This window comes from Terrapene carolina, unplaced genomic scaffold (assembly GCF_002925995.2).
Source record: "Terrapene carolina triunguis isolate 2854851 unplaced genomic scaffold, T_m_triunguis-2.0 Scaffold194, whole genome shotgun sequence".
NCBI lineage: Eukaryota > Metazoa > Chordata > Testudines > Emydidae > Terrapene > Terrapene triunguis.
The window spans coordinates 2,834,771-2,856,511 of record NW_020664545.1 but is presented as its reverse complement, the minus strand read 5'-3'; the positions used below and the strand labels follow the sequence as shown (position 1 = coordinate 2,856,511).

The following is a 21,741-nucleotide window of genomic DNA, read 5'->3' as shown; positions in this document are numbered from 1 at the left end:
CTTTTCAATGACACTTATTTAACTCCAAGGCCTAATGAACCATGAGAAGAAAAGACGGTTGTTAAAAAAAAAATCAACATATTTCCACCCTTTCCATTCCAGGCGCAAGAACTCACCCCAAACGTCTTGTGAGTCCTCCAAAAAGTGGGGTGCAGCACGCTCGGCTGTAACGCATAGCAGCCAAGGAGTGCCGCTGGCCGGGTCTGTGGCACTGGGGTCTGTGCCTTTAAGGGCTGAGCGCCCCAGACAGTGAGTCTGGACAGGGCGCTGTGACGCTCCTGTTCTCCTCAGCCAGTTGGAACCGGACACAGCGCTGCTCTTGCAAGGACCTGACTGATCCCCGAGCACCACAAGCTGCAGGGCTAGCCACGAACGTTAGCCCAAAGGGAATGGCTCTCGCACCCTGCCAGCCGCTGGAACGGGCCCCATGCCCACAGAAGGGGTTGGATTTGAAGGGAAATTGCCCCAGCGTAGAGTCTGTTCAGCAGGCAGCTGTGGTGGCTGCTCATTGGCCTGGCCCTGTTTTCATCCAGCTATTTTCACATCCGTTTCTCCAGCACTCAGCAGCGTGGCCAGGTGACTAGGGTGCAGCCCTAGGACCCAGGGCCATGGGCTAGGCCCCTCCCCTCGCCCTGCCTCGCCTGTCTGATCTATTTAGAGTGTGACCAATTAGAGGCAGAGACTGGCCCTGCGTCTGTGCGTCACACCAGGAGTCAGCGGCAGGGCTGGGACTCGAAGTCCCGCCATCAGGTGGGATTTGGTGCACTGGTGGGGCAGCATCTGAGCAGTCCAGCCCAGCTAGACACGCTCATTCCCCCAAGTGAGCATCCACTGACCAGGATTCTGCTGGGCAGGGCGGAGTAGCGCAGGGCCCAAGGTTTTAATGTCCTGCCCATCAGCAGAGCAGCGATTTTAGACTCAGCTTGGACGGCTAATCCCGCATGGATGGGCCTTGCCTTTGCGTGCACGAATCTAGTAGCAACGGGGCCGTGAAATGGCACAGACTGGAACTTCAAGTCCCGTCCCAGAGGCCCCATTCCCCGCAAGTTTGGATTCTTCAAACCCCTTTAGCATCCTCCTCCCTGCTGTTTGGAGAAGAGACGGAGAAACTAGTTAGAGGCGCAGGTGCAAGCGCCGCTAATGTCATTGCATTGTTTTTTTAAGGCTGTCAGTTTAAGAACACCCACTAATAGTTGCTGTGGTAACTGACACAAAGGATATGTTAATGGTGGAACTGCACTTTCAGGTCACTCTTTGTAGCAAGGGGGTGTGTGAGCGAGGGAGTGAGAGAAAGACTTCGGGGGAAATTCATTAGCACAAGGGAAAAAACGCTCACTTAATAATTTATACCCTCCATTTACTCCCTGTTGGTCTATGTTGTTCTTTGAGTGTAAGTAACTTCTCCTAGCAAAAGGAAACACACGGCTGGGAGAAAGTGTGTTTGATGGATTCCAAATGCCAAACTGCAGCCCAGTTCAAGGAGGGCTGACAAGAGGTCTAAACCGCCACCGTTTTCACTGGAAAAGGTTTCCAGACGCTTAGCGACAAAAGAAATGTTTTTTTTAAAAAGTCAGGGATGGGTTTTCAGAGTTGCCGGCTCACGTGGTTGTATCCTCACCGCTGTTGCTGTTTTTCTTAAACTCAGGTGAACACACCAGATTCTGAGCTTTCATTTCCAAAACGGTCAGTTTCCGGCCAGCTTGGTTACAGGGGAAAGCTTGAAAACGTGGCCTTTAAAGGCTGAAAGGCCAGAAGGCAAATAAACAGAACCCAACGTGTTCTTTTAAAAATCTCACAATCCTTAAGCCAAATCTCACCAACTCATGATTGTCGCCTGGATTCAAACACCCCCCAAACACCAGGGAGGCCTGGTTTTGGAAATGCGGAGCAGCCACAGCTCCAGCCGACACCCATGGAAATGGAACTAACTCTGTGCTAACTCTGGAGAAGCAGGGCTGAAGATGGGATTATACTGGCCCCAGGCTCCAAAAAAGCAAACCAAGGCAGTGCTTCATTTGTGCCAGGGCTGAAGTAAAAAAAATTTGCTGGAGCCCCAGCACCTCTTTCATTACAAACTAAGCACTGAACCAAGGCACATTCTGCCCTGGGATGGCAGCCAACCGAGCTGCAGGAGTGCAAAGCCCTAGGGTCGAGACGCCTGATGCTAGTGGACCTTGATGGGCACAGACACAGCTCACTCTGGGTTCAAACCACTTTGCCAGCCTAGATCCCCTGAACTGAAAGTGCACCAGGGCCAGGCTCAGCGAGGTGCTGTCCATCAGCCAGGCTGCTTTGCATGTGCAGAGGCAGCTGCCAGTCCAGCGGCAATTGTCTTACACAGACATGGAGACAGGCTCGTCCTCTGGAAGCAGAGCACAGGTCTAAGGGCTGAGCTGCCACCAGGGGCATATTAATGATTAATCAGCTCCCAGAACAGGCTTTCCAAGGGCAATGGAAATGGAGACTCCCGAGGGACCAAAAGCAGTTTAACCCTGGACGAACCGCTTGGAAGCAAAGCGGCCAGGCAGGCAGCCCCTCCCCGCTGCCCTATCCCCTCGGTGGGACAGGGGGATGTCTGGATGCGACCCCGGGGAGGACTGGGTCTGAGAGCCCAGCAGGAACCTGTCGTAATGCCAGAAATGCAGATGCTGGGAGGCCTTTGGGGGCAGGGGAGATGGACGCAGCACAAATGCAAGGGGCACAAGCAGGGCCCCTCTCCCATCGCCACCCCCACAGGGCGGATTCAGGGGCAGCCAGGGGTGGGTGGGTGGGGGGGCGGGGCTGCAATTCTATACCCAGGGTTTGTAAGATACCAGTTTAAAAAAAAACCCTATTTTAGCCTTCAGCCCCTAGCAACAGGGGATCCGCATCCCGGCATTGCCCGCCCTGGCGTTCCCGTCTGCCTCACCCCTGTCCCCTACGACCCGCTGTGTCTGCCCCGTCCCCCACAGTGCTCCCCATCACAAACCAAGCCCCCCTCCCGACACACACTCTGACCCCATCGCTGGGCGGGGAGATGCGGGAGCAGCCTGGGTATTGTCAAGGTAAGAGCTGGGGGGGCTCTTGGTTCATCCCCTCACAGCTCATCCCCCAGAACCCCGCCCCCCCAGCCAGCCCGTCTCTGTTGCCTCACTGACAACGAGGGAGCTGGGTGGGCGCCCACCAGCAAACAAGCTGGCTGAATCCATGGATACCCGGGAAGCAGTTTCCGTAGCAACGGCAGCTGCTCCAGCTCTGAGCCCTTCCTCCACCCACAGGAGGCTGCGGGAGGTCGGGGCTGACCAGCCATGCAGTGGGCACCAGGCCGTGCGCTGGCATTATCCGCATGGCACTGGGGAGCTCCGTGATGCTTCCTGAGGCTACAGGTTGGGGCCAAAGCAAAGGCAGGAGCTCAGGGCCCTTTTGCCTGGGCTAAATTCACTCTCCCTGCACATCAGAGCATCTGCCGGGGCGACAGTCCCCACCCGGGTAAACTAAAATATCCAGTGCAACATCCCATAGGGCTGGGGCGAGGGATGGTGGGAAATCAGCCCCAAGAAAATCCTTGGTGAGGGGGACAAAATCTGCAGCCTCTGCCCGCTGTGCATTGGGGGGGCAAGGCCATGTCTGCAGACACCCCAGAGGCCAGCGCTATCCATGTTCCCAGTCTCCAGAGGAGTGAGCCCAGGGGCGACAGGGACGTCTCAAGGCAGAACTGGCCACGCCAAGCATCAATCGATCCCGGCAGCATTTAAGGTCATGCCTGGGAGCAGCCAGAGGGGTGATCAAAGCCATCCAGATTTGAAGCAGCTCCATGACTGGCAGCTGAAGGCGGCTCAAGAGCTGACGAATGACTCCGGCGGGGATACCCACACCAGCTTCCAGTTCATCTGCAGGGATGGTTCTGGCAGCCACACCCCAGCTGTCTCAGCAGTCCCCCCTGTGACGAACTGGGACTGTTCTTACTGTGGGCTTTGAATGCTGACAGGGGAGTGTGGCTAGGATAGTCTGCATTGGGGGATGGGAGACTGACCGACGGAGAATACCTGAGCATATAACGTGAGAACCCAGGAAGGGGTTAGAGGCCAGGTGACACCTTTGCCTGGGAAACTGAACAAAGGCTGTGGGAGGGGTCGCTGAAGGGGGAGTTTTTTCAGGAGCTGGCTAGTGAGCTGGCTGGGAGGCAGACAGGGCTCTGACCTCCCAAGGGGGCTGGGGCGCCCTGGGAGCCCAAGATGGACCTAACTGAGGGGGTCCTGTTGTCTTTGCCTGCAAGACCTGTCTTGGACTGTGTTCCTGTCGTCTAAATAAACCTTCTGCTTTACTGGCTGGCTGAGAGTCATGGTGAATCGCAGGAAGCCGGGGGTGCAGGGCCTTGTGTCCCCCCACACTCCGTGACACCAGCCCCCACAAAAAAAAATCCATTCCCACTTCTGCCCCACCCCTCACTGGTGGCTCACTGACCAGAACAGAAGTAACACCGCGGGAGGGCACCGGGGGCAGGCGCCAGGATCGAGGGTGAGGCAGATAACCCTCAATCCTGAGCCGCAGCCCCAGGCCTCCGAATGCCTCAGCTCCCAGCAGTAGCCACAGGCAGGTTTCTCTTTCAGCTAAGCCCGGGTTTGCCTTTCACAGCGAACTCCCCTTCACAGCCATCCATCTTCCCTCAATCGCTTTTTAATTTTGTAATTACAGCTAAACACATTGCAATTATCCGGGAAGCTGCACCGCCTCCGGCGCAGCAGCGCCAAGCTGCCTAGAAGCTCCCACATGGAGTCACCCTTGTCCCTTACCCCCGGCACAGATGGGGGCTAGGGGCTGCTTCCCAGCCTGTGCTCAGGACAGAGGTCCAGCAAGGTGCCCAGGCCTTGACTCAGACAGGGGGAGCTGGGCGGACGCTGGCCCAGCCCCCTGGTTCAGTGAGCAATCAAGGATTCGGTCTCCAGCCAGAACCTTCCACGTCCCACATGGTCACCCTTGGCTGGAGCTCCCGGCTCAGCAGCCAGCATCTCTGCAAAACCCCTAGGGGTCCAGCCCCCCAAACCTTGGGCTGGACCAAGACTAGACACTTTTGCTGGGGTAGCACGGTTGCTTAGGGGGCTGACTGGTGACATTTCTAACCCGGCAAGAGCCCCAGTGCAGCCACAGTGAGCCCCACCCACAAGTACGTTTACAAGGATCGCTTATTTTGCTCAGGGAACTGGTACAAAAGCCCCCGCCCAGGAGAATGTGCTGGTATAGCTCTGCTGAAATAACTGCTCCAGCCAATCTTCCCTAGCACGGACCTGGCCTAAGCCTCTCACACCACTAACAGCATTAAATGGCTCTTCAATCCTGACCCACAGCCCCCACCATCCCCACTCTGGGGACCCCATTCCCAACCTAGAGCTCCCTACTCTTGCACTCCCAGGAGGCTGGCAAAGAGCTTTGTGTATAATGCAGACATTTCCACTCGGCACAGAGCAGAGAGGGCGCCCAAGAACACATGGTAATTATGACCTGGGCCTGTTGATTAGATCCAGCCTGATTAATCACACAGCTCTACCATGCCAATGACCTGGTGCCAGGGGCCTCAGGAGAACAGAGCTGCAAGGAGCGGGAGCGACTGCTGAAGATGCTCATTATATCATCGCCCCAGGCTGGGTCGCCATGTGCTCACGCCTGGAGAAGCCCTGATGTGTGGGGAGAGACTTGCCCCTGCACTGCACCTGCCAGGGGCCTGCTCAGCCCCGACGTACCTCAGCCAGGAGCCCAGTACCACCAGGAGGGGCCCCCAACCTGGCACCAAAGGGACCTTTGCACCCGATCATGCCCACAGCAGGAGCAGGGCATCTGCAAATGGCTGCTGCCCGGCTCTGCATCCGCCGTGGCTCCCCGCAAACTCCCTCTGTACCTTGGACAGTTCCCGGAGCTGTTCCATCCACTAGCAAGGCCAGCACAGGCCCATCAACCAAGGAAGAAGCAGCCCTGGGGGCCCAGAGGAGAGAAGGTGCCACCAGCACTCAGTGCTCCCTGGAATCCATGCGAGGCGGCTAACGGCTGGCGAGGGGATGTGCGGTGAAGTTCGTACCATCACAACCCTCGCTGGCCGCAGCTCTGTGCAGGCTGAGATGCAGCACTATGGGGGGGAAGCTGCATTCTTCGGAAGCACCAGTTAGCAGCTGATGGAGCAGACTGATGCCAAGACAGATGGAGCAGGTGGCTGGAGACTGCCGGGAAGGCCCTATGTGCCATCAGCCTAGGCTGCTATCTAGTATGTGTATTACAGTCGCCCCAGCTGAGATCAGGGCCCTGCCATGCCAGGCGCTGCACAGACCGTGAGCAGCAGGCTCTGCCCCAAAGAGCTCACCGTCTGAAAAGAAAGAGTGGGAGGGGAAACTGAGGCACCAGGAGCGGCGGGGACATGCTCAGGGTCACCCAACAGATCAGTAACAGAACTGGGACTAGAACCCCAGGCTCCCGAGCCCCAGGCCAGCAGCCCTTGCCACTAGGCCACTCTGCCTCCACCCTTTCCGCATCTCCTCTCACTTGTTCTGTGCTGCTAGCACCACGGAAACACCCCCCTGCCCCAGGGTGCCACCTGCCCCCGCTGGCTGAGCTCACCCTGACGAGGGTTCCCAGGTCCTCGTCCCTGCCACCCCACTCACAAGGGCTTGGCCAGTTCAACCCTCCCTGTGCAGCCATGTCTGGAGAGGACGCAGCCAGCGCTCCCCCCAACCCCACCTGCTGCAGGGACACCGGATTCTTCTCCCCAAGCTGCAGCCTCTGTAGGGGGAGGTCACCTTCCTCCTGAGCACCTGGCCCCGGGCCATTCAGGAGCCACTGGCCTGGGTGGATGGAGCAGTGTTCAGGGCCCCTCTCAGGAGGAAGCTGCCCCACCCCAGCAGACAGAACAGGCCCAGTGGGGGCAGAGACCTGTCTAGAGCCGGGACAGCGATGTCTCTTAGCTCCTGCTACATGAGCCCAGATGGGGCATGACCCCCAGCACACAGCAGGTCCCCCAACCTGCCCCGGGCCAGCCTGCAGGAGCCACCCTAAGCAGGGCCCTGGCCCAGCTGGGGATATTCCAGCTCCAGGACAACTCGGCTCCCAGGAGCTGGGAGTGGAAGAGGGCAGGCTCAAGGTCCCATTTCCAGGGGTGCTTGGCAGGTGGGTCCTCCCACAGGGCAGGGAGATGCCAGCTGGCCCATCCCGGTAATCCTGGCTTTGAGATGATGCTCTGGGGTGTGCCCCATTCCAGGTCAGCCTGTGGGGGGGCCATGGGGAACAGCTCTCGTCAGCTTGTCCCGTCAGCATGAAGGCTGAGGTGCATCGTTGTGTCCCTGATACAAGTGCCACACGATTTCTCTCTCCTTCCCGAGAGAGGCGTCCCTAGAAGGGCCGGGAGGCCCGAGTAGCTGACAGCCCTGCTGTACGTGGGGGCAGGGCTGGGTGACGCCCCCAGAGGCTGTGGGCTGTACCTCGTGCTTCCTCCATGCCGCCCCTCTGCTCGAATGTGGAGGGGCCCGGCCAATCCTCCTGCCAGGGACTGAGAATGGAAGTTTCTTCTCTCCTTGGCCCTGGTACCGCTCCCTGGGCTCCCCAATGAGATCACAGCGACTGCACTAATCCAGACCATCCCAGTGCTCTGGACACCTCCCGCAGCCCTGCTGAGCCACCACACCTCCTGTGCGCCAGAGACAAGGGACAAAAACCGCTGCTAAAGGTGGCAGCTCGGTGCCCCAGTGGGTGCAGCCGATTAAGATTCCATGCCAGCCCCGGGACCTGTCAGCTGTGGGAATTGCTCGTTCCAGCTACCGAAGTACCCACGGGGCTCATTGGCACAAGAGACAGGGGAGTGCTCGGAACTGGCGCCGTCTGCCCTCAGACCAGCCGAGAGCTAGCGCCCGAGAACAGCACAGCTCATACGCCGCCAGCACCCGCTGACCAGCTCATCAAGGGAGTGGTGACAACAGGGAAAGGGTGTGCTCAGAAACAGCCGCCAGCGTCAGCCGTCGCGCCTCAGCCAGGGCCAGGACGGGCGCACGGTCATGGACCGAGGCAGCCCTCCCTCCCCTGTGGAACCCAAAATAGCTCAGCACGCCCACGGCTTAGTGCCTCTCTGCTTCCCGAGTGCCCGGGGCGAAGGGCAGGGACACAGCAGGTGGCTCAGAGGAGAGTGTCTGCCAGCACTTTTGAATAGAAGATGCTGTAGGAAGAGATCCAGCACTGGCTTGCACCTCACACCAGTGCCTGGGGGCATGGCAGGGGGGGCTCTAGTGGGCAGGGTAGCAGGGCTGCGGCAAGGCCATTCCCTGCCCATGCCCAAGACCAGCTGTGGCATAGAAATCAGGGCAGAGGGTGGCACTTTCTATTCTCTGTCCAGGAACAAACCCTCCAACATCCCTAGGGCTCCAACCCCTCTTTGGGTCAGCAACTCTGCTGTGCCCTGCCCGCTCCCTGGCAAGCTAGCCCAGGCTGCGCCCACTCTGCCCACATCCAGCCTCCCATGCCCTGCAGAACCAAAGGGGAATTCAGCTTCCTAACCCAAGCTCAGCGGTCGCAAGAAAGGGGTGCGGGCAGCCCTCCAGCAGCATGGGCACCTGCTCCAGCCACCCCTGCTCGTGCAGAAACTTTCCCTGCCCACCCTAATCCGCTCTGCATCAGCGATGGAGCTGCAGGCTCCCAACTGCCTGGGGGTCCTGCCCCCTCCCATGGGCTCCCACTGGGGCACCCTCTGGTCCCACAGTGACCGGAGCACCAGCTAGCACGAGACCCTTCCCCTGTAGCCAAGCTGCTCTCCCACCTGCAGCTCCACTCACCTGAGGTACCTGAGCGGCTCGATCTGCTCCCCGCTCTGGGTGGACGGGCAGCTCATTTTCCCTGGCTGAGCGCGGGGCAGGGGGTACAGCTGCCCCCTCTCTGCCTTGGCTCCCAGCAGCTGGAGCTCCCTGCACTGCTGCCGCGTCTCTGCTCCTTTTCTTTATGGCTTCGAGAGCAGAGCCACCTTCCAGGAGACGGAGCCAGTCATGAGACAGCAGCTGCTGCAGGGAAGGGGGACGATTGGTTGGAGGAACAAGTGAAATCCCCTTCGCCCAATGGGAAGCGGGGAATTGGTTAACCCCTTCCAGCCCACATGGCCATCAAGCAGCTTCAACAAGTCCCGTGGCTGGGTTTGCTCCTCAGATGGCGAGTGCCCCAGGTTGAGTCGTGCCCACCCGAGGGAACTGGGGCGACGCTCTGGGGTGGAATAAGCTGGCAGGTCTCAGTGCTATCCTGCCATCACAAGTGGAACAGATTGGGACTGGGCAGAGGGGCCGAGGCCAGCCAAGCCACTAGAACTGGGCTCCCCCGTCCACCGAGACAGGCATGAAGAGGCACCTGGAGGGAAGCCAGCATCACTGCGCCCCGTTCCCCACCGGCCACAGAGGCGTGGGGAGAGCCGGAGCACTCAGCCCACTGTTGGCTTCACCCCCCATGAGCATCAGGGCGAGAGCTCGGCGGATTCCAAACTGCCCTGCACAGAGCAGTTCCCAGGGACAAGGGAGCCCGGCCCTGCTCGACCCTACACCAGCGTCACCCCTTCGGCTGTAGTGGAGTCACTCCTGATTGACACACCAGCGTGAGGGACAGCAGCCGGCCCAAGGCCGCAGGGGAGGCTGTGCTCTGGGACAGGTACCCAGTACAGCCACGGCTGGCAGTAAGGTCAGGAGAGATCAGTGGGGTCAGTCAAACCCCCGAAGGTGCCTACACCCCCCACCATTCAGACCCACTCTTGAGGTCTGGGCACGGTTTGCTGGGAAGAGACCAATGGCCATTTCCTCAGCTGAGTTCTAGCCCCTCAGGGCACCTGCAGAGCCAGAGAGAAGCCGCCTGGAAAGGGTCCTTGCTCAGCTGGTGAATGCAGCCATCTTGTTGCCACCACCCACAATGCACCCAGCCTGGTGCAACCCTCCATATCCCTTCCCGAGCCACACGGCCACCCTGAAGTACGACGTTCCCCACAATCCAGCCGGGCAGCTGGCAGGGCCACTCACCGAGCGCCTTGGAAAACGCAGCTCCCAGCTGTCTTCCTTCCCTCTGCAGCTGCTCCCCAATGGCCTCTGGGGGCCTGCAGCCCTGCTGGCGGGAGGGAGCAGCAGTGGACAGGATGGGCTTCCGGCTCTGCGGAGAAGACCGCTCCTTCCCCCAGCAGATCCTTGGGAGTGGGAGGGGCCTTCCCCAAGTCCCTCCCCCCAGAGGCAATGGCCCCGGGACAGCTCACGGACTGTTCCAGCGCCCTGGGGCCCAGCGAGATCTCTTCCACCTGGAATAAGCCTCCTCCAAAGCATGGGGTGGATCCTTTAGAACTAGGCAAAGCTCCAGCTACTAGAGTCTAAGGGATCAGGCTGCTCCCTGGGGAAGGGGCGTAGATGGGGATTTGCTCCTGTCAAGGAAGGGGACCCCAATCGCCACAACACAGAGCATGTCGCTAAGAAAAGTCTCTCCCATACGGATGGGAGGTGAATTAACCAAGAAGCAGCTGCTGCCTGGACTGCTGAGATCTGAAACCTCCCCGGGGCTGTGAGCGGTTCCTGGAGCCTGGCCTGTGCACAGGTTGCGAGTTTCACCCAGCTCAGCCCAGTGCACGTGTGCTTCACCGTCAGACAGGCAAGCAGCGCCAAGGCTGCTGTTCCCAGGCTTGAAGTTCAGGACGGTAACCCATCCTCTGCACTTGAACCAGGCCCTTCCCACGGCCCCCGCCCTGGGCTCGGAGAGAAGCAGCAGGCTGGAGCCACAGCATTCGGAGCACTCAGAATCAGCACAGCCATCAGCAACCCCATCAGCGAGGCTATGGGCCGAACACGGACAGAGATTTCCCCTCTCAGCGCCTAAAGTGTGGAGGGGGAAATGAAGCATGTGCATAAGTGTTTGTAGGATCCAGGCTTTACCATGGGGTAAAGGGCAAGCTTCATTTACCACAGTGGACAGGCAGCCTAGCATCTGCTGGGGACAGCACCTCCTTCTGGGAAGGGTCAGTAAAACAGCAGCTCCCACTAGGAAAGGAGCCCAGGACAAGAGTTACTGAAAGAGCAACAAGGGGGGGGGGTCTTGAAATAAATGTAAAATTGCCTGTTTTTCAAAATTCATTTTAACAAATCCCTATAATATTCTGGGGGGCAGGGGTGACTGTAGGTAGCTGCTAAGGTATTGGTCCTAAGCACTGAGGTTCTGTAGGCAGTGCGAACATGCATTTCTAAGTGGGTTAGGCTTTGAATGGCTCTTTCCATAAAACAAGCCCCCATTCTTAGCCCCCTCGCAGTCCTCTAATAACCTAACAATGGCCTGCACTACAATTCCTAGAAGCTAAAAGGCCACACAAGCCTAGTTATTTCCCCCCATGCCGTTCTGCCTGCTGTTAAGGAGAAGCGTAAATCCAGTCTGCCAGCTTGGATTTCTCCTGCGCTCTCGCTAGATTCTGGCCGTGTTGTTTCAAAGCGAGGCTTTAATCAGGCCGCTGGAGAGACGCGTGCATTTCACGGACCCGATCTCGGTTACATTTTAAAAATACTAGAGCGAGGTCTGTGGAGTTTGAAGCGGGGTTTGTTTTATCTTTTCCTTTTTCAGAAGGATGGAGCTTTTCTCCTTCGTAGGTTCATACCCTCCCCCCCTTCTTTCAGTTTAACTAATTGCCAACTTGTTCCCTTTGGTTCTGCAGATGGAGGGGAAAAAATCCCAGGCTTGCATTGGGGGGGAGGGGGAACCCATCTTTTACATTGCACACGCACAGCTATGGTACAAGGCAGGCTGCTCTCACAGTTAGCACCCTGGTCTGCAATTCAGGAAAGCTGAATTTCTAGCTCTGAATCAGACTTTTCAGTTACATCATTGAAATCTTTCTGGCCCAGATCCTCGAAAGGTATTTAGGTACACAAGACCCATGACTTTGAGAATCCGGGTCTCTGGACCTAGGCAAAATGAGGACAGCACTTCTCCCCCAGCCCAACTCAGCATATCTTTCTCGGATGTTTAAACTGCAAAGGGCAGGAGCTGTCTCATTCAGTGCTTCACCTAGCACATTGGGGTCTTGATCTCAGCTGGCACCTCTAGCCACCACTATAACACACACAATACACCGCTACCTTGATATAACGCCACCCGATACAACACGAATTCGGATATAACGCGGTAAAGCAGTGCTCCGGGGGGGGCTGCGCACTCCGGTGGATCAAAGCAAGTTCGATATAACGCGGTTTCACCTATAACGCGGTAAAATTTTTTGGCTCCCGAGGACAGCGTTATATCGAGGTAGAGGTGTACTAATACTAGGCACTTGCAGATATTAGCCAACGAAAAGACTCGAAGTAGCAGCCTTCCACACCTGCCTTCCATTGCTAGTCCAATTTTGCAGAGGAAAGACTGGACATACTTAGAGGGCTGTGCCGGAAAGCTCCCCTCACCCACGAAGAATTTCAAGTTGACATTTCAGGCAGGTTAGGCTCAGTTGAAAGGAACAAACACTGAAAGAAGCAGAGGGTTATTGACCCTGATTTGTATAGAAACGGGTGGGATTTTTTTCCCCCGAGTGTCAACTAAAAGTGACAAGGTGGGGGAGGGAATATCTTTTATTAGATCAGCTTCTGCTGGTGAAAGAGACAAGCTTTCAAGCTTACAGTGAGCGCCCAGATCTGAAGACCTCCGTGGAGCTCGAAAGCTCGTCTCTTTCCCCAACAGAAGTTGGTCCGGTAAAATAGATCACCTTCCCCAGCTTGTCCCTCTCATAGCCTGCGACCAACACGGCAAATTACTAAGGAAGTGCAGTTTAGATAAAGAATTTGCCCTGCAGCGTTTACAGCCCAAGCACCAGAACAGGTGCTAGAGCGGGAGAGCCAGAAAGAGAAACTGACTAGTCAATAGACAAGAACCAACATATTCAGAAGCGACTTGGGCACTCAGATTTAAGTCTCACTGAAGTCACTGTTTCAAGTATGCCTACACTGCAGCCAGGCATGTGATTGGCAGCTCACGTATACGTTCTCCTGCTAGCCACGCTCCAGCTCGCTCGCTCGCTATAAATAGCAGTAAGGAAAACGCAGCAGGGGCTGCACAAACAAGATGGGGAGATGGGGGGGGGGAGGTCAGGTGGGATTGTGCAGCCCACACTGAAGCCCTGCACCGTTGTGTCCTCACCGCTATTTTTAGTGAACTAGATAGATTACAGCTAGCACAGGGCACGTCTCCGCATGCTGCGAATCACACCGCCAGCTCCAGTGCAGACATACCCTTACTGGCATAGCTATGTGGGGAAAAAAGTCACCCCCCGTAACCATAGTTGTGCCAGCGGAAGCCCTTGTGTAGCCGCAGTTATGCTGGCAAGGAAGTCCTAGTGCCAGTATGATGTACTCCATTTGGGGAACTGGTTTAAGCAAAAAGAACTCTTTGGCATGGTAAGAGCAGCTCCCCCGTGAGGAGGGTGTCCTGGGACAGCTTAAAGCAATTTGGCAATCCTGGCAAATGCTTTTCAGCGTAGGCAAAGACCGACACGTTTGAAAATAGGATCTGGACACCTAGTTTTACCCCCCAAGCAGAATTGTTAATAAGTAAAATACAACTGGAAATTCCTCCTAGCGCCACTATCGCAAGTGATGGTGGTAACATAGCTAAGGAGATTTAAAATACCTCTGTGGTTTTTAATGCCACCTCCTCTTTAACGCCCCAGGGGAGGGGCTTTAATCAGTTTCTCAGGGTTGTGAAGAACACTGACAGGTGTAATAGGGCGGATACCAGCCCCACCTCCACCCCCCAATCACCCTGGGTATGTGAGAGGGGCCTGTCAGATCCTGTTTAACAAGTCCCTCCACTTCCACCTGGTGCTACACTGGCCTTTTCCCATTTTCTAAAATGCCTATTCATGTCTCCCCTTTGCACCTTTTTTTTTTTTTTTTTAAAACAGTAGCTCACAGCATCTTAGCTGCCAGCCTGTATTGCTTAGCAACCACACAGCTGTGAAGGTGTGTGTGTGTGGGGAGGGGCAGGCAACCACTCCTTAGATAGAAGACTTATAGTGCTTTGCCAAGTGGACATTGGCCAAATCAAGGCACAAGCCGACTTTCCAACTGATGAAAGCATCTGTGGTTTAAGTAACCAACACTGCTCCTGTGATTCACCCCTGCACCCAGGGCTTAAATCCAGCCAGAGCTGTCCGGAGCAGAGCTCCAGTCAATATTTTCAACCCCCATGGAGTTTTTATAGCATGTTGGGGAGGAGCATGGGGGGCTCCAGGAAATACTCTCTAAGAATTAAAGCCCTGCCTGTGCCAGCATGCTGCTCCGGCTAGAGCCCTATTGATTCTCTGAGCACACCTGCCAAGTTTCTGCTCGGCAGACCACATCTGGCCCGGCTCGTCTCCCTCTGGCGGCGCAAGGCTGTAAGTGAACGCTCAGGGGACAAGCCAGCAAACACAATTCCTTGCCTCCTCTTTGCACCATGCACCCTCGGGAGCAACAGCCAGCTCCTCCTCCTCCAGCGCTGGAAAGCTGCTGCCTGCAGTCCCGGTGCAAAGATCCCCTCCCCATTCCCTGTTTCAGTCTCGTGGGTAATGCTGCTCTGCCCTGTTCCGCGCCAGGCATGGTAGAAGCAATGCCTGTCTCTCTCTAAATGTAGGAATTTCTAGTGCAAGGTTCATCCTGCCCCCTATCCAGCAGCTTCAGAGGAAAGCACTAGGAACCCTGCAGGGCTAATCTACCCTCAAGGAAAAGCTCTTCCTGACCCCCATTAGAGATTGGGGCTCATGTCCCACAGTAGGAGGGTTTCCAGATCTTCCAAAGCTGTAGCTATTGGGATAAAAAGATCCCAAGTTATTGGCCAATCAACGCTAATCTCTTGGCTTCTGGCTCGTAGCAGTGAGTTGCACAGGCTAGCACTGGTGCGTGAAAGTCTTCCCTCATCCGCATTTTAAAGTTCCTTTCAAAAAGCTTCTAAAGCCCCTTAAGAGAAGGTGCCATAGGGCAATGCAAGAATTGCTTAATTCAAAGAAATACAGTCAATTCAGTATCAGCTGAGCCAGCTCCTCTCCAACCTGCCAGCAGGATCCAGACCCATCACACAAGCTACACCCCAGCCCCTAGACAAGGATTCTTGGCATCAGCTACAAAGAGAATTGCTCATTTTGGGGCCTGCACCGACGTCTGTCGAGATTATTTCAGCTAAATAAAATTGCCCCTTACCCTGGCAGATAGAGATTTGCAGGAGCACAGCAATTTTCATTTCCCCCCCCTCCGGTGACGTGGCTAAGATTGGCCATACTGAGCCTTAGGACAGAAAAGTGCTGAGTTTTTAAAGCATATGGAAGAAATGAACATAACTTGGGATTTGATTGATCCTTTCTGACACTGGAAATGTGACCTTCTCCCCAGCAGGAGCTGGGAAGACTGAGCTATTGAAAACAAGCCCTGGGATCCCCATGGCCGGGGAGGGGTGTGTGTGGGGGCATGTGTCAATAGTTCCTCACATTATCTCTCTTAAGAAGCAGGATCAGGAGGCCCTGATTTTGGGAGGGGGGGGGGGAAATGGGAGCCCAATATGCTGAGCACTGCCCAGACCCTGAGAGAGACTGTGGCCCCAAGGAGACTGCACTTTAAATAGGCCAGCCTGGAAAAGGAAGAATTATCTGCCTCCCCATCCACACTTTACAGACAGGGAACATAAGGACAGATTAGGGGGCAGATTTAGGAGCTAGCCACAAGGTCACTGAGAAAATGAATCCAGCTCTCTTGAGTCCCAGCCCAGTGGCTTAAACACATGCCCATCATCCTTCCTCCACATCTCCTGTCCCCAAGAGATACAGAATTGAAGGCAAAGGTAGCTAATGGGGCTGGACAGAGCTGGGAGCGTGGCAGCAGGACAGCCTGTTGCAGCAGGAGGCTTCATGTCAAGGATGAAGAGCCCAGGAAGTGCAGACAGCTGTTTAGAAAATAAACACACACACACACACACATTTCCACCAGACTGTTTAATGTCACACTCTTGGAACACATGGCCTTTGAGCACTGCATCTGACAGAGATAATGCTACCGGTGCAAGAACTGGAGGAACCAGCGGGCTGGGGAGAGTCCTGGCCGAGCTTCAGACATACCACTGCAAGCCAAACTTCTCGTTGTGCAGCTCATTCAGAGGCCTGAGGTAATAGAGCTCATCTGATGTCGGAGGAACCCAGCGGTCAGTGTGGAATACAGACTCCCCCACCTAGAGAGAAAGAGCTAGTTACTGCAGCTCCCCACGAGTACGCCACTGCAGGCTCCCTCACCCAGACAATGCAGAGCAGTGTCCGGGGGTCCGTGTCTGTGCAGTGGCACCTCGTGCTGTCAAATGAGGGCACATAAGGTGGTGTGGACTTGCTGCCACTCAGTTCCATCTTGAGCACAAAGCAGAGCCTCCACTGCAGAGGGGAAGGGGGGCAGGAGGTGCAGCACCCATAAAACACCTCCAAGAACTCAAGTTACCACAAGGTAGGTAAATTCTCCATCTTGGAATACGTGTCCCTCTGGGGGATCCACCGGAGGAGACTCCCAAGCAGCAACTCAACGAGGAGGCAAATCCAAGCCGCTTCAGAGGACTGCATCATCCCTGGAAGCTGGTGAGATGGCGTACTGCTTGGCAAAGGTATAGAGGGAAGACCAAGGTGCAGTCCTACAGATTTCTGTTACGGGAACACCTTTCAGTAGAGCTACAGCGGTGGACTGAGCTCTACTGGAATGTGCTGTCACTCTAGGAGAGGACTGCATGCACCCTAGCAGATTCATAAGTTAAAATGTGACCCAGAACCCATTTTGACAGTCTTTTGACTGTCTTTGGGTAGAAATAGGTTGTCCCTTCATCCTCTCTGAAAATGATACAAAGAGCCTAGGAGAGAGTCGGAAAGTCTTAGTCCTGTCAAGATAGAAGGCAAGGACCCTTCTGGCATCTAGTGCACGTAGGCTAGTCTCCTGTCTGGAGGCACGAGGCTTTGGGTAGGCGGATCTCTTCATTAATGTGGCTTTCCAAAGAGATCTTCAGAAAGAGGCGAGGATGGGAACACAGCGTAGCCATATCTCTACGGAAGGAAGTAAATGGCGGGTCTGCCTTGAGAGCAGCAAGCTCTCCCATTCGTCTAGCTAACATAATGACTATGAGGAAGCAAGTCGGGGGTGGGGGGAGGGAAGAGGAGAGAACAGGTTGTCATTGGTTCAATGGGGCGGGGGGGAGGGGGTGGGTTCCTCTGGGTCCTGAGAACCAAATGAAGGTCCCAGTGGGGAGCCAGGTTCCCTACAAGGGGAAACAAGTTGTCTAAGCTCTTGAGGAATCTGGCCATAGAGAGCTGGGGAAAAATTGAGGAGCCCTCAGTGCGTGAGTGGAAGGCTGTCACAGCACTATGAGTGAGCTCAGTGATAGACCCAGTCTCTTTAAATCCAACAGGTAGCCTAGGATCTTGGAGAATGGAACCTCTGAGGTTTGAGAACAGTGAAGAGAATTCCAGAAATGAAAGCGTTCCCATTTCTGAAGGTACATTTTGGGGGTACTGGATTTCCTGCTAGATAGGAGAACCAACTGGACCTTATTCGCACAGGTTAGCGCCATGCTCGAGAACCATCCAGGATCTACGTTCTCGGGGTTCAGGGAGGAGTCGGGAGGGATCAGGGTCCCAGAGTTCTGTGATCCTTCCCGATGGGAAGTCAGAAAGGCATTGCCACAGAGGGGCAGAGGATGTTCAAGTACCACAAATTGCCTTGGCCAGGATGGCTCTAGCTCGGATGTGGTTTGATTAGGGTTTTGAGACTAGGGGTGGACAAGCATACAGTAGGGTACAGGGTCATGGTGTTATCAGGGCAGCTCCCAATGAGTTGTAGCTGTAGCCTCCCTTGGAGCAGAAAAGATGACATTGCATTGTCTGGGCTGGCAGAGGTCTGCTTCTGGAATACCCCAGGTCTGGCAGAGGCTACGGATGACAGAATCGTTGAGCTCCCATTTGTGATCCTAATGGAAGTCCCTGCTCAGGGAGTCTTCCAGGCTTCTGGAATACAGCTGCAGACAAAAATCTCATCAGTCTGATGGGAAATGTACCAGTTCCACAGCTTTAGCGACTCTCGCACAAGGACTGTGATCTTGCTCCACCCAGTCAGTTGTTATAATACACTGCTGTCCTGTTGTCCTGCATTATCCTGACTGAGTGGCCCTGTGTGGTGTGAAGGAAGTTTTGACAAGCATATCGAACGGCTGTTGGCTCCAGAATGTTGATGTGGAGCGTGACCTCTTGTGCAGACTACTTGTCCAGGGCTGGATCCCCTTGGAGGTGAACCTCGCATCCCTAAAGAGAAGTGTCTGTTGTGAGGATCTTTGAGGGTGGGAGGGATGTGAGAATGGGGTTTCCACACAGAACTTCAGTGGGTTCTTCCACCGCCTGAGAGAGTCCAGAATTTTCTGAGGTACTGTGATGCATTGGGGAGCAAACGCAGACTGTAACCTCATCTGAAGGCATCTGAGGTCCAGTTTCACATGAGGCATCACGAAGGTGGAGGCCAACATGTGGCCCAAGAATTGTACTCAGTTTCTTGAGTTATTTGCAGGCTGTGTTGTATCATCGAGATTAGACAGGACGGAGTGGAGAATCTCTTTCAGGAGACAGCAAGCCTAGAGTGGCTCTAATTAAGTCTATTATTTGAACTGGGCTCAATACAGACTTCTTCTGATTGATAAGAAGGCCCAGAGACTGAAATAGGGCTAGTGCCAAATGGACTCTAGAACTGATTGACCCCTGAGGAGACGGGGGGAGGGAGGGTATACTGCCTTATCTGGGGCTGAAGAGGACTTTGCTGTTGGGGATGAGTTTTCCTCTATCTATGGGTCCTCCTGTTCTTGGTTGCTTCCCAGTGCTGAAGGAGTATAAGGTACTGGGTGGGGTGCGCTGGGGTGGGAGGGGAGTTTCCTACAGTGCTTGCGAGTGATGTGCTACTTGTGGGTATTGAAGTCTTTCTGGTTGGTACATCAGACACAGGTGCCAGTACTGAAGATTGGAGGTCTGACTGCGGTTCAGTCCGGGAGGATTGCAGGTGCAGGAGTCTGAGCTGTACCGGGGAATGCCAATGCTGAGGTGGTGAGCCTGGTAATGGAGAGGCTTGTTGATGAACTTCTTTGACCTCAGAGCTCAGGTGCAGGGAAAACAATGGTACCGGAGTATGAATAAGAGCCCTGTGCGCATCTTGATGCCAAGAGATGTCAGTCGGTACAAGGTAGATCTCTGTGCTGTCTATTCTCCACAGGCTACTTCCCGTGCAGTACTGGCGGCTTGGAGCTGGCACCAGATGGACCCTCAGCTGTACTCCTCGAGGAATGTGAGGTCTCCTTAGAGTGGGATTTATAGGGTGACCTACCCCTCTTCCTAGTAAAAAGGTTTCTTCTTAAAAGTCCTGCTTAAAAGGTGCTACTGAAGCTGCCAACAGCCACGGGAGCAGCCGGGGATATTGAGGCCAATATACAGGCTGGTGAAGCAGCTCTCGCTGGAGCTAGCGAGCACTTCATTAGGAGCTTCAGTCTAGCCTCTATCCTTTCAAGACATGCCTTTAAATCCCACACAGACCTTACTCTTTGATGGGGCGTCAGGCAGCTCAAATGCCCATCACTTTGGGGAAAAGCCACCTGGCAGAGCTTAAAACCCGGGGTCTTCCACATAGCCCAGAGAGGTCCTAGACCAAAAAAGGGCTGTGTTCAGACTAGAAAGAAATAAAACAAAGCAGCAAAGGATAACTAAGAGAATAGCTAGGTTAAGAAATGTGGGAAGCTGAGAATTAGCAGACATGCAATGGCTCCATCTCGAGCCGCAGGCAGTTGCGAGGGAACTGAGTGGCAGCGGGCCTGTGCCTTTTTATATACCGCTGTTTGGAGGCATGAGGCGCTGTTCTGCGCAGGTGCAGCCCAAAGACACTGCTCTGCATTCTCTGGTGGAGAGCACATGGGTGCACACGCATCCTACCATGGAGCACTCATAGGGATACACATTTGAAGAAAAATTCCCTGCTGCTGGCTGCACTGTAGCTGCTCCAGGGATAAATAGGAGTTCAGTTTGAGCTCCCCAGACAAAACTTTAGCAGGTGTCTCAAACAGCAGTGACCATCGCAAGGCTGAGACCCTGCATGTCCTGCAAACATCCCCTCGGGCCATTAACATACCATAATCGAGAAGCCCTCAATTTCCCCTGTAGGCTCACAGAACATGCCAGTCTCTCCCTACACAGAACGCTACTTTTCCTCTAATCACATTCACTCCTGTCCTATGAACCAGGACTCCAATGCAACCCAGCATGACTAGGATCAAGTGTTGATCCCACCCTGCTCGGTATCAGCTGTGCATGCTCTCATTCATACCCTCCCCTTAGACCGCCACCTGGCATTAATGCCTTCCTTCATAAACGCATTATCTGAGCCTGCTGAGAAAACCAAAAGGTAGACTGAACCAGCCTCTTGAATGATTAATTTGTACCACTGGTTATAAGTGGCCTTTGGGATACTCATTACAAGTCATCTCCTGCTGCACTATTGCCAGGAACGCTAATGATCTGGTGTCAGTAACGTCCACTAGCTTTTCTCCCACCCCACCCTCCATCCCCAGACTGTATGTTACTCCCCCACTTGCCCTCTGCTACTAGCATTGCAAGGTACAAACCTTCCACCCAGGAACATCTTTCATGATTTTGGCCTCCTCCTCGAGATTCTCCCGTAAGAGCCGCAGGGTCCTTAAACAGAAAGAAAAGCCTGTGTCTGGATCAGAAGTCACTGGGTGGCAGTCTCTTCCCTGCACCATGCAGGAGCCAGACTAGACGATCTTTACTGACCCTGCTAGCCCTAAAGTTTATTTCAGAGGCTATTGGGTTGTCATGGGCCACGTTTTATAGAGGCACAGTATACTATTCTGTTTGAAGTACCCACAAACACCCAGTGAAGTTAGCACTGGCAACTGGGGGAGCCTTAACCAACATCTCTACAGATGACAACAACCAGGTTCACCTTTCATAGGGCACAGCATCCTGGCCCAGCAGGCCTCAAGCTACAAAGAGATACTGTTTTTGCAGTCAAAGATTTTGCTCCTGAAGCAGTTTCCACGTGCGGTCTGCCGCTCTCTCAGGCCTTGCAAAGCAATGGACTCGTCAACCCCCTTTGGAGAGACGAAGCGGTGCCTTGTCTCAGTTAACAGTGATTCCTTCAGCGGAGGAAGGAACCTTGCAAGGCTACAAAGGATTCACATGTAGGGACCCACTAGGGGTACCAGGCTGGCAGAGGTCTTCCGTCAGCATCCAGAGTGCTAGGGGCCTTACACAGAGAGGGCTCTGCCCTAAAGGGCTTCCAGTATAAAAGACAAAACAGAATGTTGGGAGTGTGGGGGGAACAGATACAACATATAAGCAAAATTAATGAGCTCATGTTATGCACCAGCTTTGGCATTTCTAGTCAGCTCTGGCCAGCCTGCTCACTCACTGCTACCCCAATCCCCTCAAACACATGCCAATCCCGGCCAGTAGTTAGGGCCAGGTGATGGAAGGGGGACAAGAAGCGAGGCCATCCCCTTAGGTTCCTCTGGGACAGAAGCATCCCTCCCAGCTCATCAAATCAGCAGCTCTAGTCCCACTGTGCAGAGTGAGACAGAACCAGCCCTGCATGGTTCTCTGGGTGCAAAACAAGGACAGCATTGCCCTGTGTAGGGAGGGTGGAGCCTGCAGCTACCAGGACATCAGCACCAGCACAGTAAACAGCTGTTCAAGCTATTGAGGTATCCCTG

At 54.9% G+C, this 21,741-nt stretch overlaps 1 protein-coding gene across 1 annotated transcript in view; it reads right to left on the bottom strand.

The window, feature by feature from the left end:
- The window catches only part of YJEFN3 (YjeF N-terminal domain containing 3), a 43,532-nt gene extending 33,287 nt beyond the window's left edge, over positions 1 to 10,245 (bottom strand). Inside the window, exons 1-2 of the mRNA XM_026654967.2 lie at positions 9,996 to 10,245; positions 8,781 to 8,999 (exon numbers count right to left, since the gene is read on the bottom strand). Of these exons, the coding sequence (XP_026510752.1) occupies positions 8,781 to 8,836 (56 nt within the window). The 5' untranslated portion in view covers positions 8,837 to 8,999; positions 9,996 to 10,245. The remainder of the gene's footprint in view (positions 1 to 8,780; positions 9,000 to 9,995) is intronic.
- Between the last annotated feature and the right edge of the window lie 11,496 nt (positions 10,246 to 21,741).